The 15,951-nt window shown below is 35.0% G+C and overlaps 1 protein-coding gene across 9 annotated transcripts in view; it reads right to left on the bottom strand.

Moving 5' to 3' along the window:
* MON2 (MON2 homolog, regulator of endosome-to-Golgi trafficking) overlaps positions 1 to 15,951 on the bottom strand; it is a 103,716-nt gene that overhangs the window by 9,311 nt on the left and 78,454 nt on the right. For 4 of the 9 annotated variants that reach the window (XM_070271834.1, XM_070271830.1, XM_070271832.1 and 1 more), the window contains 8 exons: positions 15,538 to 15,573; positions 14,418 to 14,561; positions 13,775 to 13,792; positions 13,358 to 13,486; positions 9,328 to 9,518; positions 4,705 to 4,765; positions 3,430 to 3,553; positions 928 to 1,135 (listed from right to left, as the gene is read on the bottom strand). In XM_070271834.1, the coding sequence (XP_070127935.1) occupies positions 928 to 1,135; positions 3,430 to 3,553; positions 4,705 to 4,765; positions 9,328 to 9,518; positions 13,358 to 13,486; positions 13,775 to 13,792; positions 14,418 to 14,561; positions 15,538 to 15,573 (911 nt within the window). The remainder of the gene's footprint in view (positions 1 to 927; positions 1,136 to 3,429; positions 3,554 to 4,704; positions 4,766 to 9,327; positions 9,519 to 13,357; positions 13,487 to 13,774; positions 13,793 to 14,417; positions 14,562 to 15,537; positions 15,574 to 15,951) is intronic. The other 5 variants (XM_005611363.4, XM_070271836.1, XM_070271837.1 and 2 more) reach the window with 3 other exon arrangements.

The following is a 15,951-nucleotide window of genomic DNA, read 5'->3' as shown; positions in this document are numbered from 1 at the left end:
AAAGAGGAGGATTGGCAGCAGTTAGCTCAGGGCTAATCTTCCTCAGGGGGGAAAAAAAAAGCCTATGTCTTTTGACAGGTCAATTCCAACTCCAGAAATTTATTATAAGTAAATAAGAACATGCACAAGGACTTAGGGCTAGCAATCTCCCTCTCCAATATTGCCTTATGAGATGGGACTCACCATGATTTGCCTCTTTTTTGACTTTGATAACTCTTGTCTTCCAATATTCTTTTCTCTTTGCTTTACTTACTTTGCCTTACACTCTACCTTTCACATTACAAAACAGATTGGCAACATAAGCCTGTTGTATTATTGCATGTTTTGATGAATTCTAATCTATACCCCAACTCTGATTAGGCTTGGCTTATCAGAAAGGCCTTGAGTCCCTTCTACTAGCATGTCTTGGCTAAATGAGAAGCAAATCAGTTTAGGTACAAGAGCTCAATTAAACAAACTAGATGAAAGAAGATCTAAGATATGGCTAGCCAACACAGAGAAACCTAGAAATGACTGCAAAACAAACTAGGAAGTTCCTAGAGTATGATTTATCTATTATTTTCTCTCGAGAAAGAGAGAGAGAGAGATCCACATGCATGTGCTCATACAGATCCACAGGTCCTTATCCAGAAATCCTTAAGAGAAGACAGATTTTAGCATTCAAATTTTCTTTCAAATCCAAAAAGGTAATTCGAAAAAATCATATATTATTTAGCCTCCATGAGGAGTCTGAAAAAGCATTTCATAATAAAACATATCAATATATCTGCAGCAAAACTTACAAATATTTACATTGTATGAGATAAAATTATAAATAGCCTCAGGTTAAGTTCAGAAAACTTATAAAAACACTTGGTTTTCAGAGCTTTTTTTATTATTAGTAACGGTGATAGTCTATTTCCTTCTTGAATAAAACAACACACATACCTTGGAAGAGGGCATTTGCCACTTAACCTTTCATCCTCTATGTAGCGGTGCAGGACGTCTTGAGACCTCTTCAACAGCACAGAGAGTGCCATTCGTGAGATGTACCCTTCTTGAGGGGTGGTGACTTTATTACTGAAGGAAAACTGGAGTAATGTTTCAAAACACATTTTAGAAAATTCCTCTCTCAAACGAATATCAATCTCTGCTTCTGTAAAATTAACAATTTTTGATGGTTAATAAAAGGTTAAATTAATACACCTTAATGATAACAACTCTTAGCAAACTAGAAAAAGAAGGAGATTCTTCAACTGATGAAGGGCATCTATGACAAACGTATAGCTAATAGCATATACATTGAGAGTTATGTTCCATACTCATACTTGGCTAGCAGTGTGCCTAGGTATGCAACTCCTTATTAAAAATCCTTTCCACTTATAACTCTCAAACCACTGCTTCAGTATCTTTTAGCATCCAATCTTGCTACTGAGAATTCCAAAGTCATTTGTTACAACTCTTTCGTGTTGAACTTTTTTTCTTTCTGAAATCTTTTAGAATCTTCTCTTTATCCCCAGTATTTTGATATTTCATGATTGCACGTCTTATTGTGGGTCTTTTTTCTTTCACCACTCTGGGTACTAAGTAACCATTTTAATCTGGAGATTTATTTCTTCAGTTTGTTTTTTTTGCAAATTCCTCTCGTAGCTTTTCTCTATTCTCTTTCTAGAAGACCTACTGTCAGATGTCAGACCTCTTATTTTTTCTTTCTTCTCATACTGTCTACTTTTTTGTCTTTGCTCTACCTTCTGAGTTATTTACTTAATGTTTCCGTCCAACCCTTCACTGAACTTGGTATTTCAGCCACCACATTTTTAGTTTCTAGGAGCTCTTTCTTGTCCTGATTGTTCCTTTTAACAGCAGTTTTTCTTATTTCATGGATATAAAATCTTTCTGCTCTTTGAGCATCCTAACTATAATTGTGCTTTTTAAAAAAACATTTCCCATGGCTCTGCATTTTATCTTTTTCCTTCCAGTTTCTTTCACCCCCTCTTCGCTTTGGTCTTTCTCTTTCGTGTTGGAGGATTTCCTCAAATGTCTGTGAGCCCTGGCTGTCAGATCATACTTAAAGGCAGGAGACCAAAAATATCTGGAACCTCTGTGTTTATAGGTTGGTCTTGTTTAACAAAGAAGGCTTTGTATGTATATGTGTAAAGAAAACTCCAAGTTAAAGCTGGGAAGTTTGTGCTCCTATAGCAAAGTCACTTCTTTATCTTAGTACATTTAATATTATGAACAGCAGGAGATATTATCAGAAAACTGCTAGAAAAAGTCTACATAGTAACTCAGTAGTCCTTATTTAGCTTAGGATATTTATATCTAATTATAAATACTATTCTTATGTGTATTTTGTAAAAATTTACCTTTAATTTTTTATATACTCAATAATAAAAAGTTGACTACATTTAGATACTGTAAGTGGACTTTAAAATTTTTTTCTGTGAGGTTCTCATGTTTGTTAAATCTGTACTTTACCAGATCAGTTTTTAAAAACTGTGTGGGCTTGGAAAAGGAACCAGTTTGTAAAGTAAGCAGCATGAGAGACCTCTAGTGGTCAAACCATGCAGGTAAATGCTCTTTCAAGGGCTCAGCACAGCTTAGCAGAAGTCAATCACGGCTCTGGCAAAGTCGAGGGATGAAGGATATGCATGACACAAATTTACAATTTTTTTAATCATCTCACAGAAAAATCACATTATGATGCCGTAATTACATTTAATACTTGAGCACGGTTTTAGAAAAAGAGAAATAATAGCAAAAAGCAACTTACGTATCATCTCCCAATAAGGTAGCATGATATACCAAAAGAAGCACGTAGTTCTTTTTAAGGATGAATTTTGGCCTCCAGCCTTACGATAGTGGGCAATTTTTTCAACCTTTCGAAACCTATTCCCCCTTCTGTAATAGGATGGAACCTATCCTCACAGAAATGTTGTGAGGAATGAGATTAATATTCTAGCATAATACCCCACACATGGTAGGTATTCACTAAATGTTAATACCCTTAACAAATGTTAAAGCATCTTGTTTTATTTTAGTGGAATAACTCTGCAAATTTATAGTCCTGAGAGGCTGGTATTAATATCTTCATTTTACAGATGACAAAACTGAGACTCAGAAGTTAACCAGCTACTAAGTGGCAGAACTCATACCCATGACCTCCCAATAACCCACGGCTTCACAAAACTGCTCCCTTGTGTCAGCCTGCAGTGACTTAGGCGGATTCCATAAGTGCCTTGCAATTTAATTCACAATGCATAACTCACCGACTTTACCAGTTTCCTCTTGTAAAGCTTAATGTTCTATATCACATTCTTAAAAATTACCTTACCATTCTCCCATTCACATTTACCACAATCACAGGAGTAAACATTCCCACAGCCAGCTTCTTCAAAAGCACTTCAATACTTACTAATATTTTTTTTAAAAATCACTGAAATAACCTACCTGTAAATGACGACGACTGAGAATGTATCGAGCCCTTATTAAGCATAGTCATTATCTGACCAACAAATTCCTTAGGAATAAAATTGGCATAAGGTAGTATCTCAGTGCTGATTAGCTGAACGACCTAAAACAAAAGAGGCAAAGTCAGATGCATTTGTTTTCTTGAAAGAGACTGACTCAAATGATAATTTCTAGATTAAAATGAAATTTTACTTGAAAAGAAAATCAGTGGAATCTTCTTTAACGGGAGGATGTAAGCATTCTAATGTCAATATACAGGATGACTCATCTGCCTCCCTCATCTCCTAACAAACAGCTTTAGCACAAAACAGTCAACACTACAGTCCAGAGTCCAAACTGTTCACTACACAATAATTTTAATAAACGCTGATCTTCAACATGATAAATGCAAATAGTGCTCTAGAGAAAAAGTCAGCATGTGAAATGTATCCATGTTAAGAATAAAATATCCAAAACAGAAGAAGAATAATTAAATCACCTTTTAAAACCATAAAAATGAGTTATAAGAGAAGGCAAAGTTATACTCATTTTTGTTAAATAGCTTACTTCTGTGTTATTTTGCCTTTTGAAGAAAAAGAAAAGTTTGAAGTGTACAAGAGTTTTAATACAGTAATAGGACAAAAGGCAATATTTTCTATCTGTATGATGATGCCTACGCTTTTTATGTACACTTTAAAGTAATTGATTTGATTTGATTTACTTAAAAGTTTCTCTATCCCACTTACAGGAAAAAAATAAAAGCCAACCCTCCCAACAAAAAAATCCACAACCAAAAACTATTTCTTTAAACTCCATTTATAATCAACAAAATATATTCTTTAAAAAACACGCATTATTTGCTTCAAGAATTCTAGAAGCCATATCTATAGCTGGCTAAAAACAGAAAAATCTAAGCAACTTATTAATTTGAACTACAAACATCTGATGTGTCAAACTGTAGAGTAAGCCCTTGAATACACGCTTTCACTGACTGACGCATTGATTTTACTGAATCAACTGCTTTTCTAAGTTATTAAATGGACACAACTAAGTATCTCGACAACATGCACACAGCACAAAGATAAAAAAGACAAGGCAGTCATTTTTAAATGTCAGTGATTTAAAAATTAACCCTTAACCTTTGCAAGAGTTTAACTCTTTTAGGTTCAAGCTTAACTTACTACTTTATTCTTCTAGCAATTTTATAGTTTCAACATTTCTATTATTCGGTTTCCACCTATGGTCACAGGAAAATGCTTTAAATAGCTTCCTCACCTCAACATCAATACTTTCATTTCTTTGAAATTCTTGAATAGAGAGGTTATCCGGAGGTATGCTAAAAAAAGAATAAAATAAATAAATAGACTTGATTTTTAAAGGTAAAATATTCCCTGGAAATACAAACAAAATAAACAGTATTGGGAGTTTTAGTGATTTTTTAAAAAATTCTTTTTTAAAAAAAAAAAAAGAAAGATTCATGAAAAGATTTGCACCTGAGCTAACAACTATTGCCAATCTGTTTTTTTTTTCCCTGCTTTATCTCCCCAAATCCCTCCAGTACATAGTTGTATATCTTAGTTGAAGATCCTTCTAGTTGTGGCATGTGGGACGCCGCCTCAACATGGCCCGACGAGTGGTGCCATGCCCGCGCCCAGGATCGGAACCGGCAAAACCCTGGGCCGCCGCAGCAGAGCACGCAAACTTAACCACTCAGCCACAGGGCCGACCCCTAAAAGTTTTTGTTTTTTTTTTTTTGAGGAAGATTAGCCCTGAGCTAACTGCTGCCAATCCTCCTCTTTTTGCTGAGGAAGGCTGGCCCTGAGCTAACATCCATGCCCATCTTCCTCTACTTCATATGTGGGATGCCTACCACAGCATGGCTTTTGCCAAGGGGTGCCATGTCTGCACCCAGGATCAGAACCAGCAAACCCTGGGCCGCCAGAAGTGGAACGTGTGCACTTAACCGCTGCACCACCTGGCCGGCCCCCAATGAATCTTTCAATGAAAGAAAAGTCTTCAAACTGATAGTATTCTTTGTAATTTTTGTCAGTTTTCTCTGTATGGTACATTAAAAATTTGTTTATTGAGATATAATTCATACACCATAAAATTCACCCTTTTAAAGTGTATAATTCAATGCTTTTTCGTATCTTCACAAAGTTGTGCAATGATTCTACCTCTAATTCTAGAATATTTTTATCATCCATTAGCAGTCACTCCTCATTCTCTCCTCCTCCCACCTCTGACAACCATTACTCTATTTCCTGTCTATACAGATTTGCCTGTTCTGGATATATCACATAAATGAGATCATATTATATATGGCCTTTTGTGGTTGGTTTCTCTCAGTGAACATAATGTTTTCAAGATTCATCTATGTTGTAGCATGCACCAGTATTTCATTCCTTTTTATGACTGAATATTCCACTGTATGGATAGGTCTTAATCATTCATCAGCTGATGAATATTTGGATTGTTTTCATTTTTTGGCTACTATGATAAAACTGCTATGAACATTAGTGAACAAGTTTTTGTATGAACATGTTTCATTTCAATTCTTTTGGGTAGTACTTAGCAATTTTTAACTTAAGGTCCACAGAACATTAATTGTATGAGTTTCCACTACTGCATGTGTCTTTTAGAGGACCAGTACCATGCTTTGGCACTCAAAGGTTGACTGAATGAATACCTAACAGATCTCAAGTGTACCAGATGACAGTCCTTGTGTTTTTCATTTTTGTGTTTTCCTTTATGCATTTAAACTATTTACTTATGGTAGTCCTCAATGACATCCAAAGCCTTTTGTCTCTTCTAGTTGATTTTGGTTTTATTTGTATTTTCTTTGTTATTGTACTGCCGTGCCAAATCAGCTTGCACCAAAAACAGTTGGGAAACATCATAGAGAAAGTATGGTGATTCATAAAGTCCTAGAGTATGTATTAATTAGGTTAAAAAACTTATAAATGTTCCAATATAAAAGACACTCAAATATTAGGATTACCTAGAAACCTAAGTCTTGCTATTCCAAACAACATTCTGAAATACTCTTCTTACTGTTCAAATACTACGATAGACTTCAGTTATAGAACATAGTATATATGCGGCATAAAACAAAATTTAAAATCTAACAGTTTGTGATTTCCAAAGTAATCAATTACTTGGAAAACAAAAACAAAGACAAAGTCTTGAGATGAAACTGTGAAAATGTGCATGATTTTTAATTTCTATTAGTGAGCACTGCATTTTTAGCAACAACTAACTAATGAAAGCTTTCAATTTGAGCCATAAAGTATTTCTGGACTATGAAATAAAAACTGAACTGGCTTTATCCATATAAGCTGTTCAGTTAAAAACACTGATTAAAACATTAAGTCAAAGTATACAAAATAATTGTGGACTTCTACAACTAATCTAATCAACTAATTTCATCTTACAATTAAAGAAAATTAAGCCTACTGAGGGGGAAGTGATCAGTTATGGTCAACAGAAAGTAGGTGGCAGAGTCAAGAGCAGGCCACAGGTCTCCTGACACTCAGTATAAGGTCTGTTTCCACTACTCCATGTGGTATAAGGCTTAACTCTGCAACTAAAATAACCACAACTTAGAACACTGATTCTGTGTTACTCGATAAGAGAATTTAGTACGTTTATTTTTTTCTAGCCATTAAAAACAACTCCAAATTTAGAGGTAAATATCCTGGTTCCAGTTACTTAGAGTTTTGGTTTTTAAATGTTTAGTTTAAAATATGGCTGTTTCATGGGAAGCGATATGGATAATGTCAGTTTCTCTTCAGGGAAAGAAATAACAATAATTAAGATAATAGTGGTAGTAAGTATTTAAAAAGCACTTGCGTTCCAGGCTCTATTCTAAGCATTCATTTATTTTAAGTGATTTAATCCTCACAATAACCCTATGAATTAGATAGCATCATTATTCCTATTAAACAGATGAGGAAAATGAGTCACTGAAAGGTAAAATAACTTGTCCGAAACAGCAGTTACAAAGTAGCACAGTTGGGATTTGAATCCAGGTATCTAGCTCTGGAGTCAGTGCCCTCAGCCACGATGCCAGCTGCCACTTCAACGACATGACTTTTCAACACACTCAGTGTACTCAAACCTTTAGTGTAAGTAGGGCTTGAGTCAGGCAAAAGAGTGTAAAGAAATTATACCACAAATGCATTACTATAAAATTCCATAAAATATATCTATCATTAGGCCCTTGGTTCCACTGTCTATTTTCCTCTACAAGAAAAAGTACTTCAGAAAACTGAATTTAATAAAATAAGAACAAAGTTTGGAAAATGAAGGATCTTCAACAAGAAACTCAAGAATAAGTAAGATGGTAGAAAGACTCAGCCATAGGAAAAGAAATTCTTAGTGAAGTTTCACTCATTGCAATAAAACTGATCTATAAGCTTATTTAATTTATTAATAGAGCAATATGCAGATACAGATAATTGGGAAAGAAAAAGAAAAGTTTAAACTTCTAAATATATGTGCTTCATACAAATTAACATAGTGATTGGGGTGATAAAGTCCACAAAGGAACTCAAATTTTCAAGGTCATTTTAAAGATGAAAACAATTTGCTCAAATATGCTTTGTGAGGGCCTACAATTTTCCTACAAATACAAACAGTATGCTTGCATTGGTATCAATAAAATTTCTAGAGGAAAGAAATACATAAGAAAGCAAAACAAAATCTGACCATTTCTGAAAACAGAAATTAGGATCATTTGTCATTACCTTTGATTCTGAAATATCAGATAAGCTTTCATAGAGAAAAAAGTAAGTTAAATCTGTACTCTACAATTTTTCTTTACAGAATAACTAAACCACATTAGAAAGGCAGACAGAATCTCTTCAGTTAAATCATTCTGCTGCGGACTCATCTGATCATTATCAATGTGCCAGTGTAGGTTTTTTTTGGTCAAGCATATCAAATTCATAATTTAAATGGTTTCAAACTAATACTTGTAAATGGTTACATAGCACTGCATGGAATGTTTATAATTCTGTAGTTTTAAAAAATGATTAATGGATATAAAAATAGAAAAACTGTTGTCACAGACTTTCACTACTATAGCACAAAGAAAAATTAGATTATAGGAAGACTGAAGACTGCTCAGTGCTGCCCAATGGAACTGTTTGTGATGAAGGAAATGTTCAATACTCTACACGCCAATATGGCAGCCACTAGCCACACATGGCAATGAGAATTCAAATGTGGCTAGTGAGACTGATGAACTGAATTTTTAAATTTACTTTATTAATTAAAAATTTAAATTAATTGTAGCTAGTGACTACTGTATTAGATAGTACAGCTCTAGAGGGACCACAGCAGAATCCTCATTCCAAAAGTTCAGTCTCTGTTCCAACTATCCTACTCTCATTCAGTGAGGAACCAAAACAGCATCCTTAATATAAGCCCTCAGTCGGAGAGCATACAATGAAAATTCCACTCTTCTTTGCCAAACTTAAACATCTTAAAGAGCTGATCATTATCACCACTCATCTTATTTATTCTGGTAAAACACTGATTTTCTGAAATTGTTTTTCTCCTGTAATATCAAATGAGCACCAGATTTTTAAAAAATGGATCTTCTTAGCTTCAAGTTAAAACCATGCTCTCTTAATTATGGTGCATTCATATGGTCTTATACATAGATTCCTGTCTTACAACCAAAAACACTGTAGAGCAAAAATTTCCATTGCTCACAGATAATGTACCCCATGCATAAATGTCTAATCCAGTTGTGCTTTGTATACAATCTAGCAATCTTAATCATCAAATACTTTGTTAATGAACAATGAGAAATATTGTTTTTAGAGCAATTACAGGTATAATGTGCACTTCTTGAAAGATTGTCTTAATTATAAAAATGAATGAGCTGACCTTTTAGTAAAGAGAAAGTCTTCAAAAGTACTGGCGAGTTCTGGCCACATACTGTCAAATTTTCCAGAAGAAGCATGCTGCCGGGCAACAGGTAGCCCAATAGAAAGAACTTTGAGAAGAGAAGATACTGCTAGTTTCCATGTGCTTTCAGACGGGCAGGAATACTTCAAACTAAGAGGAACTCTAAGGGTCTGTGAAAATAAAGACAGTTCAAGATAAGTACTAATTAAAACATACACACACACAACTTTAATTACTTAAAAAAAACTCCAGCAGACAGAAAAAAATAATAGCATAGGTATTTTCATTTAAAGAAAGATGTTAAGAAAGGCCAATTCTTAGACATGGTCCTCAAATCCTACTGCCTAGAAAGATATACTTTTAAATCCTGTCTCCGTTTTATAAACAATGACCTTGAATAAGTAATAACCTTTTTGAACCTCAGTTTCTCAGCATAAAAATAAGAATGTTATCTAAAAAGTTAAGAGGAAGGGTAGGAAACTTGTAATTTTGCAGCTACTCTCAACTTAATGTTGTGGAACTAGACCATTCTGCCGTTAAGTTCTCCTAGCAGAAAATAATTTGACTGATGGGGTTCTCCCATCCTAGAGAGATCAATACTGCTTATATTTTTTCACTAATGGTTAGGTGAACGTAGCCTAAAGCATCATTGCTTTGAAGTCTTATGTTTCATCTCTAAAGTTCTTTGAATTTTACATTCTACTCCAACATTTTAATGTAGTTTTCTTCCTTTCCAATTATTTCAGAAAAACTGATTTTTCCCAAGAAGATAGTTTATTTTATCTTTAAGCCTTGAGGATATAGGAATACGGCATCTGACCTATGTATAGTAAGAAGTTGCGACTGACTTTTTAACTGGCCAACTTTTGAGACAGGTTGCTGTTAACCATTAAAGAACTGATTTTGCTGGTTCAGAATGGATTCTGGTTATAGTTCCATCCAGACTAGACTGACCAAACTCCCACAGTGTGCTATCCCAGAGTACCATCAATAAACAGTCTTGGTATACTACCAGATAATTTGCATTAGAGTGAAAAGTCTGCTTTTAGATAAAAATTCTAGTCTGAGAAAGATAAAGAGTAGAAGAGAGAAATTTTCATATTTCAAGGTTATGGAGTGAATATAAAACCTAATTTCATCATTCTCCACACAAATTATTACTGAGTACTCACATAGTGGGCATATGAACCATTACGTGTTGGCATGAAATGGGCCTCCACCAACAGATAATTAGCCAACCTAGAATCTATTTATCCCTTCCCTCTCCCCACATTCAGCTGGAAATTAGGATAAGAGAAGGCCAGCTGATTAAGCCAATCGATCTACTCCATTTCCTTGGTCATAATCACTGGTTCAAGACTGGGCATGGGAGTAAAGCTGGTCCACTTAAGGTTAATTTTAGGAACTTAAGAAGAATAATGTGACAGAAGTGCAAGAGCGTGCACACATTTGTGCGCGCACACACACCCCCATCCTACTGGACATATAATCTCTTTATTGGCCTACAACTATGAGGAGATACATAGGTGGGTTGCAGTCAACCAGTGGAAAGCAGAACAGAGAAAAAAAACTTGGTTTTTGGTGATACTGCTGAAGCACTAGGATCAACCAATCCTAAAACATTCCCTCTGTGCTGAATTTTCCAACTAAGCATGGCAATAAATCCCCTTTATGGTTAAAGCTAGTCAGAGACTGAATGGATGTCACATGCAAACAAAGGAATACTAAATTATACAAACAAAGGGCTGCTGTGAGTTAACATTTTATAACTCAAGCTCAGATAAAAGGAAAGTATGGATTTACTACTACAATTAATATTTTACTGAAATGAAGGGTATGTTAAGCACAACACATCTATTTCATTTATGCATTTTATTTTTTAAAATATTTAAGCAACTTATACAGGGATTGGCATATAGTGCACACTCTAACGTAAGTGTGAACTGGGAAATTCAGTTCCTGCTGTCACACAGCTCACAATTTTTGAGGATGGAAGGGCCCTGTCCAATTAACCACAATCCAGTGTAGTAAGTGGCATCAACAAAGTGTTTGGGAGTACAGAAAAGAGATTCTTTAATTCCTTTAACAATACAAACTGATTTGTGTCACTCCTCAATGTTCAACCCTTCAGGGTTAAAGAAAGACGTCTAATTCCTTATGACGGCTTCTAAGACCCACAGCTACTTTTTCAGACTTATTCCAGGACCTGTCACCTCCCTAAATGGAATTCCTCAACATTTCTTGAAAATACACCATGATCTTTTACAATGCTCAATTTATCTACCATACTTCCCTCTTGCTTTTTACCTAGAAAACTCTATGACTCCTTCTTCAAGTGTTACTTCTGCTAATCCTTGCCAAAATCTCCTGGTGGTTTAGGTGTTTCCTTGTCTGTGGGGAAACTAACTTTTTATTCAGCACTACTTGGCAAGTATCATTAAATGCTGTATCTCAATTGATTCCCTTAATAGTTAAGATGTGTAAGTGGTATTGGTCTTATCCTTCTTTTACAGAGCAGCGAGTAACACTACTCCAACACTACAGCAGTACACTACTCTAGGCCAGGTCTATCTGAAGACAAACTGCCTCCACTCTGTGGTCTTCACTTAGCACTAACATGTTGTATTATTTGTTTGCCTTTCCACATTTCCTTTATTGAATTGTTAAATGTAAGAATTATCTTATTCATTTTTAATCTCTACTCTTTAGTTAGTACCTGGCTTAAAAGACGTGTTTAAAAATATTCTCACTAAACGAGGAGAGAGAGGACAGCTGTGATGGGATGAGTGGTGAAGGGTAGAAAGAGGTAGGACGAAAGTCAAGGGAAGAAAGAGTTTTAAGAAGGCAAGGGCTGTGCCACGCTATAGGGGAGATAAAGAATTAGAAAAGGGCTCAGGATTTGAAGATTTGGTCTTCTGTAACTTTGAGTAAGTAGTTTCCGTAACACAAAATGGAAGCAAGCCAGCACGCAGTAGGTTAAGAGTGAGTGGTGACTAAACACAGGCTGTTTAAAGGGGTCTGGAATTAAAAGAAAGCTGAAGGAGGGTGGTAATTTGAGTAGGAAGTAAACTGAGAGAAAGTTCTTGTATAAAAGGCTTAATCATCTTTCCAGGATAAAGTATAAGAGGCTGAAAGGAAAATGAAAGAATCGTCAACAAAGAAAGGTGGGAAAAGGAAAGGACGAACACAAAGAGAGGGATGAGCCTCGGAACAACCGCCCTCCTCCCTGAGGGAAGACGGTTCACATTGGCCCGTATGTGTTCGATAACTAAAAGGCACATCCACATGCAGGGGGAAAAGTAAGGTTTAGGTGTGTCCTTCAAAATAGAGGAAAAAACAAGAAACAAGCTTTGGAGGAATGGGACACAGTCAACAAGAGATGAATTTTAAAAATGGTTGTGCATGCACTAAGGAACTGGCTTTAAAAAAAAGACAGTATGCATGATCAGTTAAATCAATGAGCTGCATTGTGAATTTCTCCCTGAATGCTCATCAACCTCAAAGTATGAGAAGCACTGTCCTAAGAAACAGGATCCTCATTGTCTTATGTGGCAAAATTTAAGAATTGTAAAAAATCTAATACGTATTTACTTTAAAATATTTTTTATTAAAAATACCTTCGCATACTTTAGAAAAACAGCTTCCTAAATACTATCCATGAATGTTGGAGAAAAGTCACTATAAATAATAATATAAATTATATTTTCCATTTTATCCCGATACAGTCACGCACCACTAACAATGTTTTGGTCAATGACAGACCACATACACGATGGTGGTCCCATAGGATTAGCACCATATGGCCTAGGTGTGCCGTAGGCTATACCGTCCAGGTTTGTGTAAGTGCACTCTATGATGTCCGCACAATGATGAAATCACCTAACGATGCATTTCTCAGAATTTATCCCCGTCATTAAGCAATGCATGACTGTATATGATAGTATCAAGAGTAATTTCAATAACACTATCATCATCAAACAAAAATATAGAAATTCAAAAAGAAAGATACCTTAATAATATTCTGGAGAACTTTCTCATTCACCACTGCTTTGTGACAGGCTGTCTTCTGGTATAAATCCACAACTACTTCTAAAGACCTTTCAGCAAACGGTACATAATTCAAGGCTACCCATTCCGCCTAGAAAGTAATATTTTCACATGGAGTTAAAAATAAATGAGATTAAATGAAATCATATTGTTTTCAAAGAGAAAGCTTCTTTGTCTTAAAGTTCAGTCCTTGGTTTTAGATCAGATTATATTACATGCAAAGTTTTCATAGAGATATGTACTCATGAAAGAATAATTTTCAGCCAGGCAAAAATTAAAACTATCGGAAAAAGCACAGAGAGCATTCTATCAAGAACTGGGAAAGATGTACTTTATTTGTTGCCAGTAGGTTAGGACAATTTTAGGAAATTTAACTCACCGGTGCAAATAGTTGGATCTATTGTGATTCCATTGTGTTGCAAGACAAATAGAATGAGAAAAGTTAATACACATTAAAACTACTTTTCGGACCACGTAAAATTATCATTTTTATGTTGAGTGAACAAAATCAGCGTGTGCATGCATTCAGAAATTTACTTTTCCCCAAGCCAGAATCAAGCTACAATTCGCCAACTCTGGCTAGAAAAATCTTTTATGTAAAATCCAACTAAATTTCACACCAGTAGTAGACAACTTCTTATTTAGCATACACAGATTTCTTCATTTTGCACTGTAGGTAACTATTTTGGATAAGATTAGGCTTAGGGATTCAGAGGCCGTTTTGGAGTGGGATGGGGCAGCCAAGAAGGGAACTTTGAAGAAAGACGTATTACAGAAAGGTCAAACTTTCTGGAGAACCACTTGAGAAAGGAAAGTCATAAACAAGAAAAAAAGGAATACAGAAAAGGTTTTCCAAATAGTGTTTCTTTTCAGCTTAAACATGTTAACATGTTTCATGTTAACAGACACATGAGAGTTTATTTGTGAATGAAAAATTTCTGAGATCATCAGAGTCCATCTTAAGTGGAACTATTTATAAGCCATGAAATCTTACTAAGTAGATATAATTTACAGTAAATTACCTGATTATATTTTGCGTTTGCGATGTGCTTTGTTTCCAGCTGTCCATATTGTGGAGGTTTGCAGGAAAATTCTACAAATGCCAGTAGCTGGTCAAATATAGCTGGATACATTATCTGCATATTTTCTGGTCCTATACAGATGGCCTATAAAAGCAAAATATGAACAGTAAAATGCATAATCTGAAATCCATTATTTACTACGTATGCATTTGTTTAACCAAGGAATCTTAAAGACTGTCCTATTTTATGTAAGTATTACACAATCTTTTATAAGTCCTAAAGGGCATTTAAGTGCTATTTTTTTTTTTTTTTTAGTGAGGAAGATTGGCCCTGAGATAGCCTCTGTGCCAATCTTCCTCTATTTTGTGTGTGGGACGCCTTCACAGCATGGCTTGATGAGCGGTATACAGGTCCACGCCTGGGATCTGAACCCACAAACCCTAGGCTGCCAAAGCAGAACATGCACACTTAACCACTATGCCACCAGGCCAGCCTCATTTAAGCTATTTTAAACTATTACTGAATAAAGTGTACACTAAATGTGTTAAAAAGTGTTTCTTAATAAAAAGTGTGATTTATCACTTAACAGACTGGAAAAAGGGCAAGCAGTGAAAGAGAGGTCCCAGGCAGTCCTGAGGTCCCACAATGTGATCATTTGTTCAGTAATGCAGACATCAGACATTCAGACTGCTTCACTGACCAAGATGATTCAGAGTTCTACTTAAGCAATGGTATCAGTTCATTGAAGTGACAGCTGACTTCTGAGCCATGCCAGGTTTACTTGAACAAAAAATCATGCACATTACAGTTGGGAAAATAAGTCATGTATGAAAATTTGTTTCTAAAAGAAATGTATATATCAATTTTTAACAGGGTAACGTATATTTGATGTCTAATGTATCTGAGTATATGGACTTGATTGAAAACAAAAAGTTACAATTTTTAATAGAAATTAAACTTATTGCTATAAATAATTTGATAAAACAAAATAAAGTGTATACATATCCTGATATTGCAGATTGTAATTACTTCAAATATGTTGAAAGTACTTAAAATCTTAAAAACTTAAAATCTTATGTTTTTATTTTTTTCCAGCCACAAAGGTGTTTTCTCTTCTCACCCCTTCATATTTTCCTGTTCCAGTGTTTCTTTTTCTCTGTGGGAAAATATTTAATATTTATGGAGTGTCAAAAATATACTTGTGCTTTACAAAACAAAAAGCATGATCACTCTACACTCAAGGAAGCCTCAAAATACTAAATCACAAGTCAAAGCATTTCAAATTCTTAAGGAATGTCTTTAAAAAGATGTGCAAAATTTATATTTTTATGCCATCCATGGTTTCTCTAACCTGCCAGATAAATAGATTAGCTTTGTTTTCCCTCAGAGAAGATGTAGCCATTTAGCTATAAGTGAAGTTTTAGATATAAGTATATATTAAGTATCTTGAGATATAAAGTAGATAAATAAGCAAAGTGTTGCACATACCTAAGTCAGATCACCCTCTAATTACAATGCAAAGAAGGAGAATAAA

This window comes from Equus caballus, chromosome 6 (assembly GCF_041296265.1).
Source record: "Equus caballus isolate H_3958 breed thoroughbred chromosome 6, TB-T2T, whole genome shotgun sequence".
NCBI classification, from domain to species: Eukaryota; Metazoa; Chordata; class Mammalia; order Perissodactyla; family Equidae; genus Equus; species Equus caballus.
The sequence above is the reverse complement of the archived record's forward strand: the minus strand, read 5'-3'. Positions and strand labels throughout refer to the sequence as shown.